Below are 27484 nucleotides of genomic sequence, written 5' to 3'. Positions count from 1 at the left end.
CTATTACAAATACATTACCTTTCTCAACCAGAGGCTTGGGGTCCAGTAGGGAACCTCAGTACACTTTCAAGGGGGCTTGAGAAAAAAATTGAGAGATAAATATAGATAAAAGTAGTTTTGATAGTTCATTAAATAAAATATATAGTAAATATACATATTTTTAGTTATGTCAGGTTCTAGAATATTTATTGGGCAGATATGAACAACGCGGGGGGCTCCAAGCTAACAAGGGTCCACTGTATTCAACAGTCTGTGTCGGACACAATCCACTTGTTACCCAGCGGTCTCCTCAAATAGGATTTGCACAGTATGTAACCTGATTGGTGTACAACAGTGCTCGAGGACCCTGGCAGAGTTCATCACTTTTAATTCACTCACCTAACTACTGTAGGTAAATCTACCTTCACCCTGAATAACTCAATTTTTCTGGGTGTAAACAAGTCCCATCTTTAAAAAGCGCAAACAGCACACTCTGCTGGTGTACAAAGGTGAAACATCTAGAGCTTGGCTACTGTAAATAAAAAGATGTACTGTATATTTGCTATAAAAATAACCAAGATGTCAAGAAATATTTCGATTGTAGTTGTTTAAGCTTATTTTAATGCTTGTTTTATTTTATTTAAATGTTTTTTTAAGATCATTATGTCATTTTGAAGTTTGTTGTGAGCCCGGGACCCTGGTTAAGAAACACTGATGGAAAGATGTAAATGTATATACACAAGGCCAACAACATATAAATAAAACATCACATGTGACAAGCTATCTTGTAGGGCCTGGGTTCCCAACCTTTTTCACTTCAAGGCCCCCTAGTTGCCCACAAAAATTGAAGGCCCCCACTCATTTTTTTTCCAAATAAAATTATCTAAAGCTTGTGTTTCTTATTTTGGCTACTATAAGAAACCTCTTGATTTTATATTTTAATGCTATAATTTTTAAGTAATCTTGAGGGCTCCTTGGAAATCTGCTGAGGCCCCCTATTGCCCACAAAAATATTTGAAGGCCCCTCGCTCATTCATTTTTTTTCCAAATAAAATTATCTAAAGCTTGTGTTTCTTATTTTGGCTACTAAAATGGCCAAATAAATAAGAAACCTCTTGATTTTTGCTGGTTTTAACTTATTTTAATGCTATAATTTTAAGTAATCTTGAGCCCTCCAAGGAAATCTGCTGAGCCCCCCCTGTGGGCCCCGACCCCCTGGTTAGGAAACACTCTTGTAGGGTGTACAGAAATTTGTAATTAAAACAGAAATTAAAACCAACAAGTGTTTTAAGAAATATATAAAGCAGTGATATGGACTATTATATGAAATCCCCATATGACAAAATATAGTAGTATACTTCAAGCATTTACTATTTAAAAAAACTTCTGTAAGATTTTGTAGTGTTTTTCAACCTTACCATAATAAATATTTTAGTATGCTACATTATTTACTACAGTCTATTTATTCAATATATGATGCAACGTAATACGATAGCAACATAGTGTAGGAATAACTATAATATGTTACAGTTGAATTAATACAATTTACTACAATAAATGCTACACTATCAGTCCAGCTGATGGCAGCATAACAGTGACGACTCTATCCACTAAACCACACGAGAGCAAGCGCCGGCTATTCTTGTTTTTACCTAGAGGGGATACAGCTACGGCAAAATCTCGCGAGATGTTGGGTTTGATGGTAGGGTTAGGATGAAAAACAGCGGTTCTGTCTAGAAAAGATGCAACTACGGCCTAAATGCTATGAAATGTTCGTATTAGGGTTAGGTTTGGGGGTGTGAAGATTAGAATGAAAACAGCGCTCATCCGGCGAGATTTCACTAGATTTTGGCCGTAGCTGTATCCCTTCTAGTCACAACCGCTATTCTCGCGTGATTACACATCCAGACGTCACAGCGCTTTGCGTTAGTGAGTGAGGAGAATTGCAGAGCGATTTCACATGATTATCTGTGCAGCGGGCAGATGTTAATTAAGAATTTTACCGTGTATGAGTTTCGGATAAAATATGGCGGTTGTTATACGACGTTGCAACGGATCCTGTAGGTAAGATCTCAAAATGCATTCCGTTATTTTAACTGTACGCTGCAAGATTCATTCTATGGCTGTATCTCAAAGTCTACGGAGATGCCTTCCTAGACAGCATTTTTGGGCGTCAGAAAAACATGCTGCATTTTGGACATCATAAGCACGTACAGGATTTTGGATATCATAAGCGCGTTTAGAATTTTGCGCATCATAGGCGTATTGGAAGGCGCACGCGCATGGGATGTCCAGTGCTGTCTATCTAGGCTCCTCACACGCGCTTGTAGACACAGCCCGTGTTTAAACGTTATAGTGAACACAGTGTTGCCCAATTATGAAATTGCATTGCTTATTAAAACATGCAGAGTGAGGTTAATAAATGATGGTTATTTTTCAGTTAATTTATGCACTAGTCTTACAAGTGCACTAGTGGTTTATACATCTGATTAGATTATGTTAGCAGCAGTTTACGTTACAGAGCCAAATAAACTATTGCCAGTATTAAAAAAAACGAATTAATGGCAAATACATGTAATTACATAGAGTCATACAATTGTACCTATTCACACACACACACACACACACACACACACACACAGAGAGAAGCATCAATACCTGTGTTATATTGACAGGATGGGTTGTGCAGACCTATTGTTATAACTTGCTCTGTGTGGACATCACCGCCACCGTGGAAGAAAACGGCAGCTCATGGCACCAGGCCTACACAAAGTCGGGCTCCAGCCCACTTCCAGCACCACCCGAGCACTTGTGCAAGGCCTGCAGAGGCCAGTTTGACACTGTAAATCAGGTCAGGTCAAATGTCAACTCAAATTTTGCTTTGAGTCTAGTCCAGGCAATTTATACTTAGAAGTAAACCAACATTTTTATCTAGATCTCAGATTTGACTGACGCCATTCAGTTCATTTTACTCATAATTCTCTTGTGTTCATAGCATGTCTGTGTGGACTGCAAAAACAACTTCTGCGGTCGATGCTCGGTGCAGGTGGATCTTGGGCCACTTATGTGCCACACCTGTCAGCGGCTCCATTGCACTTTTTTCGAGCGGGCTGAATTGATGCGGCTGAAGGTGAAGGACCTCCGGGATTACCTCCACCTGCACGAGATCCCTACGCAGATGTGCCGGGAAAAGGAGGAGCTAGTGGAGCTGGTGCTGGCTCAACAGACTGCCCACGGCAGCAGCGGTGCTGAGTCTCGCTCTCAGCTGGTTGCGGCTCCCCTGCCTCCTCATGTAGAATCTGAGCCTCTTACAGAGGAGGAAGAAGATGAGGAAGAAGAAGATGAGGAGGAGGAAGAAGAAGAAGAAGAGGGGGAGGAGGAAGAAGAAGAAGAGGGGGAGGAAGAAGAAGAAGAGGGGGAGGAAGAAGAAGATGAGGAAGAGGTATGTAATAGGAATAGGTCGGGAGGATGGCCAATTGGACTTCCGATAACTTTGTAGAGTCTAAATCTTATCTTCTTGAAGCACCACCACTACAAAGTCAAAACATTACATATAATATAATATAAATGAAGGATCCTCAAAAGTTGAAGTGTTTATTTGCGGTTTGCTCAGTCCACAGATAGTGAGGAGACCCTGGTGCACAGCAGAAGAGCTTCCCTTTCAGACCTGACAAGCGTGGAGGACATCGAAGGACTCAGCGTGCGACAGCTGAAGGAGATTCTGGCACGCAACTTTGTGAACTACCAGGGCTGCTGTGAGAAATGGGAGCTGATGGAGAAGGTTACTCACCTCTTTAATGATCAGAAAGACCTTCACAACTTAGGTACGTCTGTCTGCATAAATATTGTTTCGTTTTTTTTAAACGTTTGTATATTATTAACATTTTTGCACTTGCTTTTATTTTCAGTTTCGAATACAAACAAAGAAGCAGGTACTTTTTTGTGAATATTGTGCTGCTTAATGCTAAATATGCAATAAAATAAACGCACCTGTAAGGTAATATCCTTGTTATTGTTCCTTTAGCTGACCCAGCTGAGCCCAGTGGCCAGGAGGAGAATCTGTGTAAGATCTGCATGGACTCCCCCATTGACTGCGTGCTGCTGGAGTGTGGACACATGGTCACATGCAGCAAGTGTGGGAAACGCATGAACGAGTGTCCCATCTGCCGACAGTATGTGGTTCGAGCAGTGCATGTCTTCAGATCATGAAATCTGGTTATTAACAGACTGCCCCCCGCAGGTTGTTGCTATAATTTTTTTGATTTTCTTATTTCTTCTCTGTCAGTGTTAACTCATATTCACTCAAGTTTACATGATTTAACGATTTGTCATCATCACTTTTTTGGTGGACCAGAAGTTGTTGTGATTTAATTCATATGTTGACCTTTGCCCAAAAGTGGGTGATAAGTTGCACTTTGAAATTGGTAGCGAGGCATCTTCAGTTTTCAGCATCAGTTTCGGGTCCATTCTTCCACATTTTAGCTACAGTAAATCATAAGCAAGGAAGGTTTAAGTAATGCATGTTTTACTATAGGTTAAAACACAGCTTTCTGGTTATTAAATGATTGACCACTCATTTCTACTAAATGTTGCTATTTATATAATTAAGATTATTTATAGGAAGAGGGCACTAGGGATTTAAAACAGTTCGGTTCACGTTAAAGAGTGTTATGTTGTTGATATGTCTTTACCATAGTTCACTCTTAACTGCTTTTTAATCACTGCTTATTTAGGGGCCATTGCACTCGTGTCTAAATGTTTGTTACATACTGTACTAGTATTTAAACTCTTATTTTTTCCCAGTGAGTAGGTGCTATTTTCCAGACTGTGCACTTCTTTTTTTCGCAAGTTACTGATGAGACTTTGGCAGAACCAGTTGCTTCCAATTACACAGACATCTTTTGGCTTGACATCTGCTTTAGTATTTTTTTTATTACACAGGTGGTTTGTTCTCCACCATTTCTAGTATTCTTACTTAGTAATACTAACAGGTTAGTGTTAGTTTTAAGGTGCTCATTACTGCCTACAGTTATTGTTGTATGATAAGTGTGTTAAAGTTTTCACTGAGTAAAAGATGTCAATCATAACTTTGTTTTCTTTAAATCCAAATTATAGTTATTTCTTAAACTCACATTATATTTTAGTTATTCAGTATGATTTCTTCACATATATGAATGTATGATATAAATTGTGGTTTTCATTTGAATCTTCATTGGGTCTTGGAATGAAAACTAATGCATATTCTCGATTCCTTGCTTTCCTGAGCTGAATGTAGAGGACATCAAGATCTTGATAAACTGCCAAGTCATTCTCCAACACACAGATATGAGTCGACGTTAAAAGTTACAAGGCTATGCCTGTAATTTGACCAAAACATTTTATCTTTCAACACTGTCGTCTTTTACCAGGATATGCAAGCTGTACATATTATATATTTTGTTAGCTTTGTGTTTGCTAGTACATTTGCATATATACACCTATATCAATTACAATAGTGTTTGATCAACTAAATAATGCTAAAAGATAACACTGTTTACTAGTCATTGCAGAAATTCAGTTACTCAAAACCCAGCATGGCCTTACATTTCTATAACCACTCCATACCCAAATGTTTTTACATTGTATTTACAGTTGAGGATGCACAGACAAGTAATAAAAACTTTATGAGGAACAAGGGTAAGTTGCTGCTCCCAAAACATAGCTTGTTTATGTCAAATGGCGATAACAAAAAAGCTGCTGTGCTTGGAGCTTCCATTTTGTGCATTTATGGCTCTAGTAAAACAATATAAACAAGCAAATAAATTACACATACGCTTCTATAATCCATGTAATTTGTTGTTTAACTGTAATAAAGGTGCCCAAATGTGTTTGTAAGTGCCAAGTAGAATTTTCATACCCTTGACTTAGCAGTAGGTTGTGCGGTATGACAATTTAATTATCAATATGAATAGTGTGAAAATGGCTTTCTTAACTTTGATTTAACCTAAAAAGTGGTACAATTTTTTGAAAAAAGCTAAAATGTTATGAATCCTTGCAAATGCATCTACATTGAATGCAGCACTGAGTAATGCGAAGAGAAAAAAAGCTTAGTTAAGTATAACATATTGGATGTGTATGACAAAATATGATCTCTGCATGCATGAGCTAAGAAAAAGACATCAAGTAGTACTGAAAGGTGCTTAGAAATGGTTGAATAAACATTTTAAATACAGACACTGAATTCTGCATTAACATTTGTGTATCTTTTTGTATTTTGTAAATTGTTTATGTTTGTATTTAGATTATTTCTTTGAGACTGTGACTTTTTTTTAACTGTAATCCAAATCGACTGATAACTCAACGCTTTTCCATATGTGATAAACATTTATCATATAACTAGCATGTCAAATTGCCAACATTGTCTTTAATATGATATGCAGTGGGCCTGATGTGCTAAATACTGTATTAATGTAAAAGACTACATTGGAACTAAAGTTTATAATTATGGAAAATTTATATATTTTTAAATTTTGTTACAATATATCTTTGTTCGTGTGCAAATATTTGTTTTTGTATCAATAAACAAACGTTCAACAGCTGAATATTTGTCTTATCTTTATTAAAATATATTTCAAAGCAACACTTTGTAATTTTTCAATCTTTAAATAGTGTCTCTAAAATTATTTCAGTGGTAGAACAATTCTTAAATGTATTTGCAATTCCATCAACTGGAGTTTGTACAGCAGAGGGAGGCATAGAGCTCTTTGTAACAAAATAATCATCAGCACGTCACATAAAAGTATTTTATGTCGTCGACCATATAAAAAACGGGTTTAAATGTAAATGTTAAACCACTACATTGAAAGTTAAATTAAGCGTTACAAAACTTGCAATAAACCATCTATGGCTGCTCCGCGCACGTGCTACTGTTTCTGGTAACCATAGAAACTGGGAGGGAGCTGGTTTAAATTGAGCAGTCTGCAGCTGAGATTTACTTTCTAGTAAGGACAATGCAATGTGTAATTAAATTCATATAAAGGTGCATTAACAAAGTTGCTAATGATATTATCAAGAAGGCGAGAGAAACACAAGGTAATAAACTTTTAGTTTTTCATTAATATTTTAATGCTAAAGCTAACTTGTATTGATGATAAAACATTTAAAGTACGTTAGTGTTTAATCAGACTCAAACGTTTAACGTTAGTAGAAAATAATTGTAAACAAGTTACATGGCTGTAATCCATTATTGTCCATTTGTTGGGTTTATTTGTTTGCCTCGGTGAACAAAACAATGAAAGTTCCCTCATCGCTTTGCAGATCAGAAAGATGCTGCTGTCCCCATCTGTGGAAAAACCTGTAAGTAAACCTCGGACGGGTTAGATTGTTTAGTTGTCGTTATGCATATATGGACAAGTTAATGTTATTTATTTGATTGTTAAATATGTGCCTGTGATTATTACCGCAGAAAAGGGTTATCTGATTTATGAACTAAAAAGCGGGGGGTTGTTGATGATTGGCACGGCACCCCCAATTTCACGCATTTACCGTAATGTCTATTATACGTAAGCACAATCAAAGAACCTGAGGGCCAGCTTGACCCTATTTTTTAAAGTGGTAAAAAAGTTCATCTTGGCATTACTTGTTAATTAGTGATTGCTATGTATAAATTAGCAATGTTGTGAAAATTTGCATTTGTATCTATTTACTCATTTGTATGAATTCACTTTTTAAAGTAAAGGCGCTTACAAAGGTTGCCGCAGTTATGCCATACAGTAGAAGAACCATTTTGGTTCCCCAAAGAACCATTTAGTCAAAATGTCTTTTACACATGTTTGTAGTCTGTCAAACCTTTTACAACTACAAGCACTTTTGTGCAACATTTTTTTTTATGCTAAAGGTTCTTTATAAAACCATATGTGTCATCAAAGAACCTTTTAGGAACATTATTAGTTGGCTACTATTATTTTATCTGAGGTTAGGTGTGGTCTGGAGACTAAAACTTTATGGGGTGGTTTCCCGGACAGGGATTAGTTTAAGCCAGGACTAGACCTTAGTTTAATTATAAAATATAGTTTTAACAAACATGCCTTACTAAAAACATTACTTGTGTGCATTTTGAGGCAAAACAAAGGGCACTGATGTATTTTAAGATATGTCAGTGCAAGTTGTTTTTTGTTTGGACAGTTCTTACATTTATTTTAGTCTAGGACTAGTCTAATCCCTGTCCGGGAAACCGCCCCATAATCAAACTAATTGTTAGTATGGGCAACTGAACAAAACTTTCACCAAAAACACAAACCCTTTTTATATAAATATATAATAAGTATAAAATATGTACTTATTATAAATAAAAAGTATTAGAATATATGCTTTGTGTGTGGATGCTAAAAAATGTGAGTGCTTTGAATTTTTTTGAAAATATCATCATGTGTCCTCTGAGCTGTTGTTATTACAGTAGGGGGAAAACACTTTTTGTGAAACCTCTTCAAAGAGGTTTTTAATTATATCACAGTTAAGTGGTCATGTAGACAGTATGGCTGTGATGAAGTTTAAGCTTTAGAGTGGTAGTGGTTTACTTTTGATATTAATCTACAGCTGATGCTTTTGTGTGATTCAGCTGAAATTCAGTGACATCGATCTGAGTGTGTTACAGTACCAGTTACATCACCTCGACAATTAAAAATGTTTCAGGTTTAATTTTTTTTTAAAACACATAGCTTGATGTTTAAAATATGATCTTTATGTGTTTTAGTTCTTTATTGTTTTTTTTTCTTTTTTTCTTCAAAAATCCAAATGCATAGATCATAGGCTGTAGTGTAGAGGCAAACGCAGGAAGTGTGTGACTGACAGGAAGGATGTGGGCTAATGGGGCTGTACACTCCGAAGCCACTGAATAAACTGCTTTAAAATGAAATATTTCACCTCATCTACAATGTATACAGAGGCTAACTTACATGATATTCAAGATAGATGACATAGACTGTGCTCTTACAGTAAGGAAGTTAATCTTAACGATATCCACTCCTACTAGCAAAGTCTCAACCTAACGTGCTAAATAGCACCCAAGACAGGTACATTACAACGCATTACCTCATGTAGTTAAAGGGACCCGACTCGTCGCCATAACGACCGTTGAGGAGCAGCTGCCGCGTGCGCATGCGCGGTAAGTCTCTCCATCCGAGTCCACCTAGTACCCTGTTTCACGTCTAGCAAGCTAACGGGGTGGCACATATGGCCATCGCATTGGTTGAGGTGTTTTCTGTAGTTTCCTTTGTTGACCCCAGTTTCTCTGATATGCGGTTAAAAGGTATTGCGAACTGAGGACATTAACATTTCTCCCCTCACCTTTATGAGAAGTCAGCAGAATGATCGCATCCCTGTCTAAAGGAAATCTCCTTGACGTGCTTCAGGAAGGTCCAAATGAGGTACTGGACTTCCCGTGTTTCTCGTGTTTTCTTGTGTCCAGTCGTTCCGTTTGATTTTGCGATATCAGTTAGAAATACGGTTTTTGTAAATCGCCGAAAAGTTTAGTCAAAGACTGTAAATGGCGCAACGAGACGCCAAAAAGTGTGCTCATTGTTTACTGCTTACAGTATGTGAGTGGTTGCTGTAGAGAGGCATGACTCTGTGTATACTTCTGTATATAATATTTTATGTGAAATTCATTGATATTATAGTGTTTTTGAACCTTAAACATGTAAGAACTTAATAAATAGTATTTTATTACAGTCAGTGTATCAATTCATTATAGTTGCTACAGAGTATGTAATAGAGTATGCATTAAAAAAATCTAGTATACTACAATTTACTATTATAAATACTAAAGTATATTAAAGTATATCACAATTTTTATAAAGTCTAGTTTCATAATATGCTGTCAATGTGCTGTAGTCAGCTGTCAATGTGCTTTCTCTGCAATACAAAAATGACAACCTGGTGCTATACATTTGTTCAGATTTTCATTAGAATAACATGAAATACAATTTTACAAAGCATATCTATGTTTTCTTAAAGAAACCATTACTTTCATTGAAAAAGCTAAAGTCATTAAACCCCCATAATGATTACTTTACAAATCTCACAGCAGTGGTTTTAGGTGTGAGAGAAGCATATTAGCATTTCTTTAACCATGTGTTTCTGACATTCCCTAGTGTTATTAGATCTATCTGCTTAGTGTACATCTGTCTGCCCTCTGGCCATAATCATTATATAGTCAAGTGCTGTTCTCAAGCCAACATAGATTTTTTGTAATACAAACCCCAGCTGTCTTAATCAATACTTTACCTAAAGATATTCAGGTTCACCTACAGTAAGAAAAAAGTAAAAACACAGTACAGCAGCAATCTGTTTTTGTCTATAGGCTTATTGTGAGAACAGACAGCTCATTTATACAGCTGGCTGCACTGGACTATTGCTACCTTCCAGTTTTACAGCATGGTCAGCATCTGACAGTGCATCTGTGCTGAACACATTTTGGGACAGTTTCCCAGACAGGGATTATCTTAAAACAGGACTAGGGCTTATAACTAGTTTTAACAAACATGCCTTACTAAAAACATTACTTGTGTGCATTTTGAGGCAAAACAAAGGGTGCTGCTGATGCATTTTTAGATATGTCAGTGCAAGTTGTTTTCAGTTTGGATGGACAGCTCTTACATTTTTTTTAGTCTAGAACTAGTCTAATCCCTGTCCGGGAAAACCGCCCCTTAGTGTATTAGCTATTCTCACCTGGACGCCTGTCTTGGACAACTTTAGGCCTGACCTAAGGATACTTTTAGATTGAATATGTAATATTCTATAGACAGTTGCATTGGGCTAGAGAGAGAAACCAATAAACACTAGTGTTAACTGTTGGTTAGGGCTGTCACGATTATGAAATTTGGCTGACAGTTAATTGCCTAATAAATTGTGACGGTTAATTGTCTGATTTATTGCTTTGACATTTAATTCTCATACATTTTGTTTGTTCATGAAATAATTTTCACACATTAGATTAGATTAGATTAGATTAATGATAATAGTTCATACTGCTTATCGCAGCATTTCTTTAAATGCTGTTTTTTCCACTGAATTAAATGGCTTTGCAATGTATCGCATTATAGGAACGCCATCTGATACTCTCTTGTTTATACAGGCGCCACAGCTCCCCCTTGTGTTTTTAGAGAGATGTGCAATCATTGCGGTGATCTGAAATCAATGTAATGAGTTCAAACAATCGCGATGAGATGATTATTTAATCATTGTGACAGCCCTACTGTTGGTGCTTGAATTTTAGTGTGTGAGTGTACTGTGAATGCAACATTTTTTCATGGATTGAACTTTTGGAGCTATGGATACGTTTACAGTTGTGGTAAGTTTGCTGAGGTACTGCAAACATAACAGAATTGTTAGAGTTATTCAGGACACATTTAGTTTTCCTCCCTGGAGTGTTTTCCCGCAGTCACTTAACATTCTTGAGCATAAAAATCCGACACGTTTCATTCATTGCAGCACATTTACCAGGGGGGGGAACTGCGGCATCCCTCTCTGCAATTTGTATGTGTTTTTACATGTCTCTGCTGTGCATGAAGTGTGAGCACTGGGAGTTAAGCTGTCCTTTTGTAACAAGCAAGGGAAAGTGCAGGTCAGACTAATCCATGTCATTGAACCTGGGAAATGATGACCAGTCAGTGTGAATAGCGGGGCATTCACCCTGTCAAAACAGGTGGATCTTCAGTACGGAGCCATAAAGTTCTTTTCACAGTGGGTATCCTGGTGGGCATCAGCACAGGCACACCCTATGTAATATTTTAAACACACAGCACTAATGTTAACTGATGCAATCTGTGTCCAGACTGCACTGTCCTTTTTTTGACCCAAAAGTTATTGAAATATATTGTTGGAAAATGAATGCTAAGAAACTGAAAACAAGAGCAGTGATGAAGTGATGGCTTCATAATAACACACTGACTCCATTGAGTCATGTGATTTATTCTCGTGTTGTCCAAGGCAAATGTCAGAGCCTGAGGATAATATTTAAATTCAAACTAATGAACTTTACTGACTTCTAAAAAAATCATATTATTTATTATTTTATTTCTTTTGAAGTGAGGCTATATTAACTGACATCCAAACATTTGTGGATTACTCCCTGATGTGGACTTTTTTGCATATGCATTGCTTTCAGGCTTGTTTATTTATCTAAATTGTTTATTTGTGGTATTCCTGTTTAAAACGCTATAAACATTCCATATAGAATTGTAGTATAGACGGTTTCATCGGACGCACGTGCGATGACGCAATACGTGTCTGGTCCGAACTTTACTTCCGATTTCAGTGTTTTTTTCCTAGTTGCTAAATTGAACTCTTGAACAAATACCTCATCGAAATAACAAATGTTTTGGTTTCCAAGGTAATCAACATGTTGTTTATTTTGCTTGTTATATAAATAAACTACGTTTAAAGTACTTTGTTGTTATTTATTCTTAGCGGAGTTTACCGGAAGTTACGTGTTGACCACGAAAGCCACTTGTTTACGGTCTTACTGCTGAAACGGTCTATAGATTTTGTATTCTAAACAACAAAACTTTGAACTCACCTGTATGAAAATGTTGCCTTTTTAGCAACAACTGGCTGCCTATGTGTCTTGGGTTAACGCACAGCTGAGGAAGAGGCCAGGTCTGACGCCTGTGAGCGACTTACGACAGGATCTCAGAGATGGTGTCGTCCTAGCACACCTCATTGAGATAGTGGGTAAGACAATGCAATATCCCATCATTTCTATGTTGATGTTCAGACCCATCTATGCGTAGCCATGCTTAATAATAATAGCGTGAATATAATTTATGGCACACAAGCCATAGTGGTACATCACATGTATTACAGTGCTTCAATAAGCCATTGTATTAAAGGTGCAGTGTGTAGATTTTAGCGGCATCTAGCAGTAAGCTTGTGAATTGCCACAAACGGCTCAGTCCACCATTCACTGAAACGCATAGAGAAGCTACGGTAGCTGCCACAGGACAAACCTGTTGTTGTTTAAGACAAAATACAGTAGTGACAAAACGCGCTCTGTAGAGCAATTTGTCTGTTTAGGGCTACTGTAGAAATATGGCGGCACAAAATGGTGACTTCTATGTTAGGGGACCCTAAAACGGCTCATTCTTAGGTAATAAACACATAACAGTACATTATGTAAGGTCTTTATACACCACTGATAATCTAGTTATGTATTTAATATAGCATTTCTGTCATTAGATCCTTCTAAATGTTACACACTGCACCTTTAAAATCTGTTTAATATATTTTGCAAGCTGGTGAGCTGCTGGATGGCATTCATTATGTGCCACTGGACGACCAGGAGAAGAAGCAGAACGTGGAGAAGGTTCTTCAGTTTGTGTCATCCAAACGAATCCGAATGCCACAGACCTCTGCCAGGGGTGAGTATCATTTCAGGTTCTTAATCACGGTTAAGCTGATAAAGCTACTTATTCAAAATCTTCTCTTTCTCTCAAAGACATTGTGGAGGGGAACCTCAAATCTGCCATGAGGCTCATCCTTGCTCTGGCTGCACATTTTAAACCCTCCTCATCGGCCAATCACAGAGCTATGGGTGGCTTAAGCAGGAGTTCTACCAGCTCCTCAGCCAATCACAGACCTCATTCAACCATGGCAATGGCCCAGAATGCAGCAGCAGCACTGGCAGTAGCCAGACAGGATGCTTCACGCACAGGCCGCTCTGTCTTTCAACTAAGACAAGAATGGAGCAGGTAGATAAGCTTCAGTTTGCCATTTCTCTCACTCTGATCTACACCATCGATGTTTCCATGCGCCTATAGTTTCTACTGTAATTTCAGACTTCCTGTGGGAACGCAGTTTCCTGTGCCGGTAGCTCCATTTAGAGCTCTGTAGTTTGAGAACTGTTCTTAAATGGATTAAAAGAAGCAGGGATTTGCTTCCTTCTCGCTTTAAAAGGATCCATTAGCTTTATTTAACACACAAAACATCGCCCTCTTGCTGCTATTTGTGGGTATCGCAGCCCAGTTGAAAGGCAGCATATGGACAATTAGTTCTGCAATCCAAACATATGTTTCACTCACAGTTTATGTCTTCAAGTATGGCGTTGAGCACTAATGTGCTCTGTAGCCCTAATGACAGCTTTCTAAATGTGTTCATTGTAAGTTTGATTATTTCTATGGAGTGTAGTTTAAAAATGATAAGATCATTACTACTCAATTTAAATAACTTTTAATCTCTCTGTTTTTGTTCTCTTAGCCGTGGCTACAGTGGCGAAGAGGACATGGAGAACCCCTGCTGGAGTGTCCGAGCACTGGTCCAACAGTATGAGGGACAGCAAGGGACAAGTGAGGAGGACACAGCAGCAAGATCCACAGGGTAAACACTGCATATCCCTATACATTTTCCATTAAATGTAACCAGCTTCGTGAGACATTCAGTTGTGTACTGTGAGTCTGTGTTTGTGCTGGGTATGTAAAGGATTATCACGTTTGCTGTTTGAGAACAAGATTGGTGTGTGTATATTATAAATTTAAAGGAACACGCCCACATTTTGGGAATTTAGCTTATTCAACGTATCCCCCAGAGTTAGATAAGTCCATACATGCCTTTCTCATCTCTGTGCGTACTGTAACTCTGTCTGACGCAGCCCCCGCTAACTTAGTTTAGCACAAAGACTGGAAGTGAATGGCTCCAGCTAGCATACTGCTCCAAATAAGTGACAAAAAAAGGAAAACATTTTCCTATTTATGTGTACATATAACAAGGTCATATGAGACACAGACATCTTTTAACCGTATACATACTGGGAACTATATTCTCAGAAGGCAAGGAGAATGATTAGAGAGCTTTTCTTTTCAACATTTTGTATTTTTCTTTAGGCATGTAGATAGCTTCTGTTTTGAAGTGAACAAAGCACTGCCATTTCAGGTGCCATTGCCATCGTTTTATATATCACAAGCATCACTTGTTTTGTATCCACTCGTTTATCTTTATAGATTGCTCCAAGGTAGTGGAATACCAATGCTGATGAACTTTTTGAGCTGTGCTGATTAACCATTTAGCCATTGCTGATTAACCGCCTGGCTAGTGCTGATTAATTATTTACCAAGTGTCGATTAACTTTTTGGCCAGTCTCGATTAATAGTCTGGCCACTGCAGTATAGTCTGTTTTTTAACGTGCGGCTCCACGCACAGTCAAACGTCGTACACCCTTGCAAAGCATAGTTTATTTGACTTGTACGTGTACGCAGACCTTCAACACATGTGCATTGTGACAAAACACAATGCATCTTCTGAGTACATACTATATTCTACTGTACACGCATGTACAACCTATGCGTAGGTGTACCTACATGACCTTACCATACCTCTGCCTTAAGTCCTCCATTGGGCCCTATTTTAACAATCTAAGCGCATTGTCTAAAGCGCACGGTCTAAACGGGCATGTCCGAACCCACTTTTGCTACTTTAACGAAGGGAAAAATTGTTTATGCACCAAGCTCAAGGCCTAAAAGGGTTGTTCCTATTCTCTTAATGAGTAATGGGTGTGTTTTGGGTGTAACGTGCAATAAACCAATGAGAGTCTTAGCTCTCATCCTCTTTAAAAGCCAGTTGCGCCTGGCACCATGCCTAATCCCTATTTAGAAAGCGGAATTTCTAAGCTTAAAAATGAAGCGGAGGAAGAAGACCACCAGTTTAAGATTAATGTTAAAAAATTGTGTTGTTTTTATTTGTATTGAAATTATTATTTTTTAGATTAAAACCTTAAAAAAGCCGTTTTCTTTCAGTCATGGAAGTAAAAATAGCAGGGTTTTAATTGCTGTAAATGTATTAATATCCTACATAATCATTGTAATCTCATAAAATAATTAGCAAATATGCAAGAAAAGGTTTGTACTCTAAAAATACAAACAAGAGATAAAAAATGTACAAACGTGCGGAGACTGAGAGCCATTTCAGTACTCGGACAGCGCCGTGCGTTTTTTAATAACCATTTTTTGGAAAAGGTTCTCATCTCATCATATCCACAGGTACAGAGTCATCATATACAATAAATCAGTGGGGTAGCATTTAAAAAACATTTAAAAACAGATGCATTTGTTTAAAGCAAAGCATTTATTTACTTACCAGGCTACAGGTGTAGCAGCTCTTTACACCTTCTAACGTCTCATTTATGTCTAAAAGACTCAATAATAATCTTTACATTTTAATTCTTTAATTTTTCATATTTAAAAGCATTTTTGTGCTCATGTGTGTGATAAGCAAACCCGCGTTGTCGTCCCATTTTTTCTAACGCGCTCATTAAATAACAAAAACACTATTGCGCCATTGACTTTAGACTTTAGACCAGGTTTAAGTTGGTCAATGGTGTAGTCTATTTTAGTTCCCTCAAAATAGCAACGCGCCAACAATGCACCTGAACACACCTCATTTTCAGACCAGAATGCCTATGGGCGCAACATTGGGCGCAAATCCATTTGCTATTTAAACAACGTGGCGCCAAACGTGAAAATGATCATTGCGCTGGGTTGAAAATAGCAAAAAAACTTGTGTCGCGCATTGCGTCGGGTGTATGATAGGGACCATTGTCGACAGCCTAATTTTCCTGTATGGCTCAGTGGTAGAGCATTGCGTTTGCAGCGCAAAAGGTCATGGGTTATATAAATATTATATATATAAATATTACACTATAGTTATATCTAAATATGGTGTCCAGAAAGATCTGTAGTGAACTGTCCCAAACAGACCTGTGTAAACTTCTTGTGGCTCTTCCTATCTACAAATCAGTTTAAATAACAAGACCCCATACCAGCCCCCCTCCTTGAAAATACTGAGCCCAACAGATGGTGTAAGAGGCAGAGAGAGAGTGAAGAAGAAACAGAGGGAGGGGTGTAGAGAACAAGGGGAGGGTAAACAGAGGAAGGCCAGACCACGTTTGACATCTCCCACAGAAAAATGAGCCTATGACAGAGAGAGCGAGAACTAGAGAGGAAGACGCAGCTCTAAGTGATGGAGAGCTTTATGGATAATGGTCGAATTTTAGTGTTGACCTAAAAAGAAGAAAAATTAGCCCAAACTCTGGGCGATCACACAGACAGTGAGAGAGAGAGAGAGAGAGAGAGAGAGAGAGAGAGAGAGAGAGAGAGAGAGAGAGAGGAGGAGGAGGCTGGCAGGATGCAGCTGCATCGGTTACAGTCATGTCTCTCTCTTCTGTCACTGTGGACGAATTAAAACAGGATTTCCATATGGACAGCATCTGAAGAGCAGATCAAACACACCAGGACACTTTGAGTAGGATCTGTGCTGCTGGGTGTAATGAAGAGGAGCTATAAGTAAATGTGCTATAGACAGTTTATCTCTGTGTTTACTGTGGCTCTGTATGCTGGGTGTCGACTTTAAAGAAGTTGTTTGTAAGAAGGATGGTGATCCACCGGCTTTTTGATCTGTTGTGGATGAATAAACGGGGTGCAGAGGGGTAAAAACTCAGTGCCAAAATGGGAGCAAAACAAATTAAATGGTAAGAATTTATATCAGCGTTTGTGATGTCAAATAAAGCATTTAATTAACACGGTGATTTAAACAGAAGAAAATGTATCAGTTATTAATATGCTTGCTAGTTTGATTAATATATAGATTTTTGTTTTTGACCTGTTTTGTTTGTACTTCTAACCTCTCAGCTGACCCTTCGCAGTAAAGGGACACTGACAGTGATTTAAAGCGATGTGACAAAGTTTAGTTTAGTTTCATGACTGAGTCAAATCAATTGCACAACTCTATTACTGTACATATTATTGCTAAATGCTTAATATGCAAAAGCAACTGTTTTGATCACTAAGGACGCAGCATAAGATGCGATATAGTCCGGCTATGAGTAACCCACTTATAGCCAAAATAAACTTGAATTTGATTACATGTAGATATCTTTTAAACGCTAAAATGTTTGCTCGAGAAGGACAATCATTTCTGCTATGCTTCAAGTGGTTTACTAAGGGCACATGAGGCTGTTGTTTACAGCTGTCATTGCTGTTGAAGATAAGATCCAGAGTACATTTCTTCTGTAGCTCATACATGAATAGTTTAGTTTGATCATCATATTAATGTCAATGTCACCTGCATTATGCTTTAAGAGTACAGAGTAATCAGTTTTTTTGCTGTCATTTGTGTGAAAAACAGTATGTCAGTATTTTACAGCTTTTATTAATAGTGTCAATGTATGGATGGTTTCAGCAGTAACAACTAGGGGTGTCACGATTCTCCAAATCCTCGATTCGATTACATTTTCGATTCTAAGGTCACGATTCGATCCGATTCTCGATTTTTACATATTTTTTATATGGCATATAATTTTGAAAAAAATGATATGCCATTATTTATTATTATTATTATAATACTTTAACATTACCATGCACATTGCACAACTCGCATGGGGGTTTGTGGGCTTCACTTAACGCGAGAGCTTGTAGAGAGAGGATTCCTTCTTGCACACACATGAGTCATGACTATGCGCGGTTGGCAGTTACATGGATCGGGCGGATGACGTGACGAAAAATAATATTTTAATTAAATTCGGTCGACTGCTTGTTATTAGCTGTGTCCTTCTAAGCATGCGACATCTCTGCCTTTCATAGTGGCAGCCACAGAAGTTCAAGAAGAGAACTGAAATGAGACGGTCTAGCCTTCGGAGGACCCACAATTTGCGTCACCTGCTGCACACGCCCCCAGTAGCGCCCACCGCGCCTGTCAGCAGAAAACAGCGGAGACATTTCTGACTTATTAAAATAAATATGTAATCAGAAAAATTTTAATTTATTTTAGAACATATGACACATTGATGTAGATTAATCTATTCAACAGCATATCAAATAATCAACCTAGAAATATATACGCTACATAAACAGAATAATATTAACACAAAACATAACTTATAATACTAAAACAGTGACAAGAAAAAGTTTTCTAATAAATACACACTTTTATTTAATAAAGCTTTTAATTGTTTGGGATATCCTCGGCTGTTAAGGATCCATTCGTTCTATCATTAACAGCGCGGAGAAATGAGGATGCATTTTGACACAGCTCTTATCAACGCTGGCGAAGGACGTGGCAAACTCAAAAAATGAGAATTAAAAACAAAGAAAATAGAATGTCAGAAAAGGGTTGCCTGGAATAAGTTTTACAAAGTGGTAAATCAGGAGTGCAGGCTATGTAATTTGTGCGTTTAATTTAGGCTATTTATTTATTTATTTTTGTCCCTGTGGGTAAATCGGAGACGGAGTTCACTGCTGATATTCTAGAGCTTTCTAGTCTCGCGGCTGTCATCAGCAGCGTCTTGCATAGCCCAGTCAGCGGATGGCGGTGAAAACTGGTCAGAAACGTTGGTGCGGATGGATGGTGGATGATGAGTTTTGTTATGCGGTTGCGGATGAAATAATAGTCCATCAGCGCATCTCTAACATGGACTTCATGCACATGGACTTAATGCGTGTGTCTTGGACTCATAGCATCTGAAATAAATCCAGCATATAAGCAGCTGCGCTTCTCTCTGTCTCACGTGCACACACTCTCGCATCTGTCCGAAGTCTGAACATAAACTAAAGTAGTAATCCTTATGTATTTGTTCAGTTTTATGCGTTTCATGCAAGCTGAGGCAAACTATCCTTTTATTTAAAATATAACCCGCTGCATCTTTGCGCCTCCCTCACTATCGCGCACGTGCAGAGAGCTGCGCTCTGTCCAAAGTCAGATCACTTGTAATCCTGTTTATGATATGCATTTCAAGGAGTTGTAGCAATAAATCCCTCGTGTTTAAAATATGATCGCTTTCTGCTGGACAGATGTTTTTAAAGGTATCTCTGAGAGTTTTTTCCTCGCTTGGCAAGCCGACCAGACGTGAAATGGGGGCGTGGCAGCATCGACGATCCCATTTTTTAATTCGAAGTTCGAAGCTGTGACTTAATTTCGATCGATTTCGATTTAAAATCGAAATCGTGACACCCTTAGTAACAACATAAACAAGCAGCTTTCGTGGTCAACACGTAACTTCCGGTAAACTCCGCTAAGATAACATCAAAGTCCTTTTAAAGTAGTTTATTTATATAACAAGCAAAATAAACAACACGTAGATAACCTAGGAAACCAAAACATTTGTTATTTTCAACAAGGTATTTGTTCAAGAGTTCAGTTTAGCAACTAGTCAGATCATTAAAAAAACTGAAACCGGATATGTTCATAAGGGTTTGACTGAATGTTATGGAAGAATATTCCTATTGGTTATCATGCAATCTGTTTATACGTCTGGTTGCCTGTACATTATCTCGCTTATTACTTATCTGTTAAAGGGACAGTAAGTGTTTTATTTATCAAAATCAATGTCTTTTTCATAAATATGTCTTCGTTGGTGTCAAATGACCTCTGCCAATGATCTGACTTTTCTTTGTAAGCTTAGAATTTCTTCCCTTTACTTACATTGAACTGGTAAGTCCAAGGAGGCTTCCATGTCGTTCCACCATATTGATAAACTATAATAGCAGAGAGGGACAAAAAGCACTAGCCTACCAACGCTTTTCCACAACATGTTTTCATTCAGAACACGTGAACCAGCTGAAACAGACAAGGAGATCAGTGAGTACATTACGGCTACCGTAGTTGCAACACGTATTTGGAAAAGCGAGGTGCTAGAGAGCACTATTCATTTAAATGCAAAATACTATTTCACCACTTGATGTGGGTAAATCCTACTTATTGTTCCTTTAAGTAATGTAAGAAACTTTAAATATTGATTTGAAATATTTTATTTGCTCATTTTTAACGAATGCAGAGCTTCCAAGAGGAAAACCTTTTGTTTTAAGATAAGACAAGACGTTCAGATGTCACAAACACTTAAATTTGGTTTAATCATTTGTAAATATAATGTTATATATGTTATTAAAAGACAGATTTATATTTCATTTTTGTGTAATATTAAACATGTAATAGTACCTGTCAAAATGATTAGCAGCATCCGGGTGACCATGTGTTATTAGTTTTGAGCGGTTGTTATCCGGGAATAACAAACATGCAAATGTCACGACTGGCCAATCAGAATTAAGCATTCCAAACATTTACAGTGCTGTAAAGCAGTTTATTTTATTTCCAACAATACATTTAAATATGGCTGCTCACCCTCTCTTCGCTCTAAAAATGCAGGTTAAATTAAAAAAGGAAATTTTGGGTTGAAACAACCCAGCATAGGTTCAATGACCCAAGGACCCAACGCTGCGTTGAAAATAACCTAGCTTTTTTTTTTAACTGAGGTCTTTCCCAAGATCTCATCTTGCACTTCTGCATGCCAAAAATGTTATTATGTGGCTTTTTCTTGAAATGGTACAAGCTGCCTATTGGTGTAAATATACTTTAATAAGCTTCCTGTGTTCCCATCAAATGAATGTGATGGGTATCTGATGATTCCTCATGAGGATCATCTTATGACTCTTCAGACTGACTCATCTTATAAGAGAATCAAAGAGCAGAACATGTTTATTTGCATTGGACCACATGTTGGTCATTTTTGTGGTTTGGTATGTGTGGCGGTCCGTGAAATCACATATTTAAAGAATGTGAAAATATTGAGAAATAACGCTGAGATCAAGAATACTTGTCGGGGGAAAACTGTTTTGGGAGGATCACAGTGAGCTCAGTTAAAGAGATTACTGGGTTTCCTGCTGGGAAACCAAAGCTCAAATGCTAGGCTGAACTGTATTCAGATACGTTCATCACAGTAATCCTTACCATACAGCAACAGTCATGTTTGCTCTGCATAGGAGTTGGTTATATAATAAAAATAACAACCAGCGTGTGCTGTCTTGAAAAATCAAGCCGTTTTTTTCCTGCTATGTTTATTTTTCTCTTTTGCATTTTATTATGGTGATGACTGTAGTTTGCATAGAAAGTACTGTTACTCTTCTGCTTGTGTTTGATCCAGCTATAACAGATTGACAGATTTACATATGACTAGAATAACACTTTATGGTATAGCTTTGATTTTTCCCCAGTGGGATCCTTTAGTGTCAATCATTCCCTAGCTGTCGATCATTCCATAGCTGTTTTACCATGCAACTTGGCCTTGATAAAAGGATGTTTCAGCAAAACAATTGCTGATATTGTGCACTTCATTGTCAATTGAGTTGTGCAATGTTTTCTAATGCTGAATGTGTTGGATTTTATGTCCTCTGTCTGGACAACCATACACTGATTCTGCGGTTTTTCACATTTTTTCGTGTCTAGTTAGCTTTAAAGAATTAAGTAGTATTAAATATTAAAGTATTGCTTTGCCACACACAAGGATTGATTCTGTGTTTACTTTGTTTGCAGCTGTTTTAGTTTGTGTAGCAACTTTCGACGTAATAAATGCATTAACTCTTTCCCTGCCATTGACGAGTTATTTCATCAATTAAAAGAAAACGTTTGCATAAAAAAACTGTTCCTGATTATTTTTTATGTTAATATGCAATACCGTGATTATCCACTAGTAGGTGCACTTACCCAATTTATGAAAAAAAACTGAAGCCAAAACGTTATTTACTAATTGGAAACTCTGTATATGTTTAATCGTTCTGAATCTGATCTCTAACAAAATTCCTTCACAAAAATGCAATTATTTCAGCTTTTTGCTAAAAATTTGTATATTTAAAGAAAAAAATACATATTTAAGAGTTTGTAAGCAGAGAAAATTTTTTAGATAGGATTAAAAGTTTTTTCCCGTTTTGTTTGTTTGTTTGTTTGTTTATTGTTTGTTTGAAAGCAGAGGGTCTGATATTTCATTTGATATATTTGTATGTTTATATATTTTTATATATAAACAGCTTCCCTGCCAATGTTGAGTTTTTACAGCAATCCATATTTTCGCTATTATCCACTAGGTGGTGTTCTTACCCAACTTATAAAACACTAAAGCATACACTTATCCAAAAACAGTAAAAACTCTGTGTATGGTTTATCGTCATTCTGAATCTGATCTCTAACAAAAGTCATATACAAAAATGAGAACAAATGTAGATGGGATTAAAGGGACTGTAAGTAGGATTTTAAGTGTTTTATTATCAAAATCAATGTCTTTATTCATAAATATGTTCTCATTGGTGTCAAATGACCTCTGCCAGTGATTTGGCTTTTCTTTGTAAGCTTAAAATTTCTCATCTTTACTTACATTGAACGGGTAAGTCCAAGGAGGCTTCCATATCGTTCCGCCGTATTGATAAACTATAATAGCAGAGAGGGACAAAAAACACTTGCCTACCAATGCGTTTTCACAAGGAGATCAGTGATTACATAACGGCTATCGTAGTTGCAACACGCATTTGTAAATGCGAGGCGCTAGAGAGCACTGTTCGTTTGAATGCAAAATACAATTCCACCACTAGATGGGGGTAAATCCTACTTATTGTCCCTTTAAAGTTTTTTTTAAAGCAGAGAATCTGTTCTTTCATTTGATATATTGTATGCTTATATATTTTAAGAATACATTTTCAGGAATGCATTAAACTTTTGCAAAAATCTTAAAAATTGCTGGTGCTGGCTGGCAACTTAAAAAAAAACACTGGCGGGGAAAGACTTAATAAAGTATATTGTGTCTCTAAAACATAATTTACTTAATATTAACTTAAAAACATAATATTTAAACTTTAAAGTTTATAGCATCACACTTTTAATCTTGCTGTTATAATGAATATCAGCTTGGTTGTGTGTAACTGTGGCCACATATCAGATGGAGACAAAGTCAAACATCCCTAATAAATAGTCACTTTTCTTTAAGTTTCCTTAAGATCAAATAAGTTTCAATTGACTTTGTCCATCTGTTTATTGTGGTGTAGAGGAACTGAAGAAAGTAAATTTCTTTAGTGCGTCTATACGTGTGTGGGTCGCTTATAATGATGGGGTCTGGATTTGGTTTTAAAAGAAAACCGTGCCCTCTTTCCCCTCCCCACGACGTGAGAAAAAATAAACAAAGAGAGTAATGTGGAGTGTGAAGGGTCGTCTCTTTCAGGGTTTCTGAGCTCCACAGCCAGGATTAGGACAATGAGAGCGGGCACAACATACACACTAAACACAAAACAACAACCGCTTTGTGTCTTTGGAGAAGAAACATTGTTGCTTTGTTAAAAAGAAAAAATAGCCCAGCCTGGGTCTTTTGTCTTTACCCATTTTTATCACACAGTGCACACAGTGTAATTTGCTGGGCTCTAAATATCTAAAGGTTTCCAGGCCTGCAAAGATCAACATGTTTGTTATTTTGATTGAAACAGTGCACTGGTAAATCCAAACCAGAAATACACATCAGAATCATGATGCTTTAAAAACTTCAACTGACTTTGGCAAGCACAGGACGTAATCACTTTTCACTCCATCTGAAAATAAACATGAGTTCTCCAAAGGTTATTCAGGCTGGGTCCACTGCCTTACAGGCTTGAAATGTCAACTTTGCTTGTGTGAATTAAATTACTGTATGTACGGTTCAGTCCTGTAGTCCCGTGTCTTATGTGGTTTTAAAGGGTCAGATAGAAAATTTATATGCAGTTCTGCACTTATTTGACCCACCATGGGATCCATGTTTTAAGATAGATAAACAGAACCACAGTTCCTTATGACAGCCTTGGCCATTCATATTAGCAAAGGGGTCTCCATGGCAACGGTTCCCCCTTTGCTTCAGGACTGTTTATTTTTAGCTGTGTCTTACTGAGAAAACAGCGCCTGATTAAAAACTGTTGTTTATGCATCTAATATGCAAATAGGATTTGCATAATGCATACTAGATAAAATTTCATTCATATTGTGTGACTTTAGGGAATTTGCAATATAGTGCACTAGTTGCGTGAAATGTTAAGGTGTTCGTAACTGTATCTCTTTCTTTGTCTCCATAGCCTCAGTTCACCAAGCCCAACTCAAACACCCAAAGACTCTGTCAGTCTGTCAGACGTAAAGGCGGGGATTTTAAACAACCATGAGATAAATAAAAAGTCAGGTATTGATACAGTTTTCTATCAATAATCTGAACATTGATGGTGTTCTCGGAATACAAGTACCTCAGTCATAATCTCTTTTCTTATCATTAGAGGACACAGTGAAATCGGCCCTGTGTGACCAAACTGTGGTCTCTGGACATGATGGTCTGACTGGGGTCTGCTCCTGGGAGGACACACTATGTGAGCAACAGGAGCAGCTGGAGAGGGAGATGCAGGAGGCACGAATAATGGTGTCCAGTCTACAGGTGAGGGTAATTCACAAACCAGATTAGTAAATAATAGGGGTGTGATGAGACACTTACTCCACTAGACGAGTCACGAGATTGAGACTAAACAAGACTTTTTTTAAAGTTGCCATGAAAATAAAATGATTTTTTTTTTTTGGAATATTGTGGTATTTATTTTACAAATGTGAAAATAAGCTTCATAATTTTTTTTTTAATTAATGTGCCCTCATAATCTTTAATCAACAACGCAAATCTCCTCTCCTCCTCAAAATGATCTCTCTTTACTTGCGGTCATATGGTATGGCAGGTTGGAGGAATTCGGGAGAAGAACGCTGCGATTAGCAATTAGCAACACGACCCAACTTTAGATGATCCAATCAGATCTCGATGGACAAATTTAATTCCAGCCCTGCTTTATTTTTTATTTTAGAAGCCGGTTTCACTTGGATATACGTCACCACGGGTAAAATAAGGCAATGGCTACTTCCGTTTCATGGCGACTTTAAGAAATCCTCAATGATAAAATATATGAATGAGAAACTGAAATTTTTATTTATTTTATAATTTTTTATTGTTTCAACTAATCTAGGACCGTCCCTGACAATTATTTTGGTAATTGATAATAAAGTAGTTTGATGATTTTTAGTAATAAAAATAGACCTAAGTGAGCAATAACCTTTAAACTTACATAAATTAATGATGATGCAATATTAATTGATTCAAATAAAGTATTAAAACACATGTAAACACATGGTTTTATTAAACAAATACATTAATATATATATATATATATATATATATATATATATATATGTATATATAATAAACAATATTTGTATTATAACAAATGCCTGCAGAGGGCGCTAGCGGTTATTTTTACTTTCATTTTAGATTGAGAAAACCCTTACTTTTGTCCAAACAACGTTTAAATCGTAGACCGTAAAAATATGGATGTAGTGTCCGTGACGTCACCGATAGGTTTGTGAAGAGTTTTTTCTAAGGCAATAGTTGGCGAGGCCTGCCTTCGCCATCTTGGCCACACGTCAACGCGCATCACTCACGGATAACCTAAAATGGGTAAAGAGGCAGGACGTGGGTGAAGCTGAGGAGACTTGTTGCTAATGCCACGCCTAGCTGACAGTAGTGAAGTTCACCATCACTTAATTGGCCACGCCCTTAATTATGCAGAACTTTAAGGTTTAAAGCTGCCGTCGGCAACTCTGGAGGATTGAGCAGTTTCCACAGATCACATTATGGTTATAGTCCTTCAAGTTTATGTGCTATTAAGCTGTCCAATGTGTTGGGATGGAAAAATTTATTGATTCGGTCACCCATGTGTAACATAAAGATGCAAACCAGTATGTCATGCATGTTACAAAACCAGTAAAGAAGTGATGTATAGAGCTTGTGTCTGTCAAGAGGTGGTGAATAATAACAGGTGTCTTTTGTGTTTTACAGGCTCTTTTGCTCCATGGTTCATTACCTGAAGATGAGCAGGAGGTTTCGCTCTGTCTGGGGGATGGAGTTGAAAATGCAGAGCACCAATTGGTGTGTATCTTTTTCCTAACCGTGATTTTACCCTGAAGTGGCCTCGTTTCATTTCATATCCTGCAAACTTTGGTATTTTCCTTCTCTCTTGATAATATGTGACTTCCTAAACCCCTCCCTCCCCTCATCTCTCTCTCTCTCCTGTTCGTTCACTCTCTTTCACTCGGCTCTGTCACAGCAGGTCAAGTTTCTCTCCCCGTGAACTTTGCTTTGTTTGCGGGAGAGACACACAGGTATCCGTTTCCCTGTTTTGCTCTTAAAACACGGTTCCTTCCTACAGTGTTTGTCTTTTTATTTCATTTTAATCTCGATTTTCTTTTCTGTGTGCTTAGTTTTATATTTGTGTTGTTGTTGTCAATGTGGATTGATTCTAAAGCAGCAAAAAACCTTTATTGTTGTGCTACAGGTTATAATACGGAGTCGTCTGGACCAGAGCATGGAGGAGAGTCAAAATCTAAAGGTGGGTTCCCTTTACTGCCATTAGTACAGTTTATTCTGATGCAGTTCATTTTAATGTGACTTTATAACAATGTAATGTAATTCTATCATTCTGCATAATGTCACTCAGATGTATTGTGTAATGTCACTACATAAATTATGTAACGTCTCTATCTGTCAGAATATTGTGCTCTGGTCCTGTCAAGCCAATGAGTTTTCATTTAAAACCATTCTTGATATGAAGTCTTTAGAGTTATGGCGCTTTTCCATTGCATAGTACCCCACAGTTTAGTTTAGTTTGGGTCGGGTCAGCTCACC

At 37.4% G+C, this 27484-nt stretch overlaps 2 protein-coding genes across 5 annotated transcripts in view; both read left to right on the top strand.

The window, feature by feature from the left end:
• Positions 1-1884: 1884 nt before the first annotated feature.
• On the top strand, positions 1885-5832 carry LOC129424279 (E3 ubiquitin-protein ligase rififylin). Its single transcript, XM_055180894.2, has 6 exons — positions 1885-2043; positions 2655-2830; positions 2975-3421; positions 3593-3803; positions 3888-3911; positions 4004-5832. The coding sequence occupies exons 3-6, from the start codon at positions 3044-3046 to the stop codon at positions 4186-4188; spliced, it is 798 nt and encodes a 265-aa protein (XP_055036869.2). The 5' UTR covers positions 1885-2043; positions 2655-2830; positions 2975-3043; the 3' UTR covers positions 4189-5832.
• A 1037-nt stretch (positions 5833-6869) lies between these two features.
• dixdc1b (DIX domain containing 1b) overlaps positions 6870-27484 on the top strand; it is a 31975-nt gene continuing 11360 nt past the window's right edge. Inside the window, exons 1-10 of one of the 4 annotated variants that reach the window (XM_055180587.2) lie at positions 6870-7050; positions 7276-7314; positions 12561-12690; positions 13251-13376; positions 13454-13706; positions 14212-14331; positions 24852-24952; positions 25044-25198; positions 26639-26728; positions 27135-27188. In XM_055180587.2, coding sequence (XP_055036562.2) covers positions 7018-7050; positions 7276-7314; positions 12561-12690; positions 13251-13376; positions 13454-13706; positions 14212-14331; positions 24852-24952; positions 25044-25198; positions 26639-26728; positions 27135-27188 — 1101 coding nt within the window. In that variant the 5' untranslated portion in view covers positions 6870-7017. Of the gene's footprint in view, positions 7051-7275; positions 7315-9122; positions 9384-12560; positions 12691-13250; positions 13377-13453; positions 13707-14211; positions 14332-24851; positions 24953-25043; positions 25199-26638; positions 26729-27134; positions 27189-27484 lie in introns of those variants that run through there. The other 3 variants (XM_055180584.2, XM_055180586.2, XM_055180585.2) reach the window with 3 other exon arrangements.

The sequence above is a fragment of the Misgurnus anguillicaudatus genome, chromosome 9 (assembly GCF_027580225.2).
Source record: "Misgurnus anguillicaudatus chromosome 9, ASM2758022v2, whole genome shotgun sequence".
NCBI lineage: Eukaryota > Metazoa > Chordata > Actinopteri > Cypriniformes > Cobitidae > Misgurnus > Misgurnus anguillicaudatus.
The sequence above is the reverse complement of the archived record's forward strand: the minus strand, read 5'-3'. Positions and strand labels throughout refer to the sequence as shown.

What these genes read in the sequence shown, in the direction of transcription:
- LOC129424279 (XM_055180894.2), top strand. Translation starts at nt 3,044, where the DNA reads ATGTGCCACACCTGTCAGCGGCTCCATTGCACTTTTTTCGAGCGGGCT. An exon ending in GAAAGACCTTCACAACTTAG is followed by an intron (nt 3,804 to 3,887) that starts GTACGTCTGTCT and finishes TTTTATTTTCAG; the next exon opens with TTTCGAATACAAACAAAGAA. An exon ending in GAATACAAACAAAGAAGCAG is followed by an intron (nt 3,912 to 4,003) that starts GTACTTTTTTGT and finishes TTGTTCCTTTAG; the next exon opens with CTGACCCAGCTGAGCCCAGT.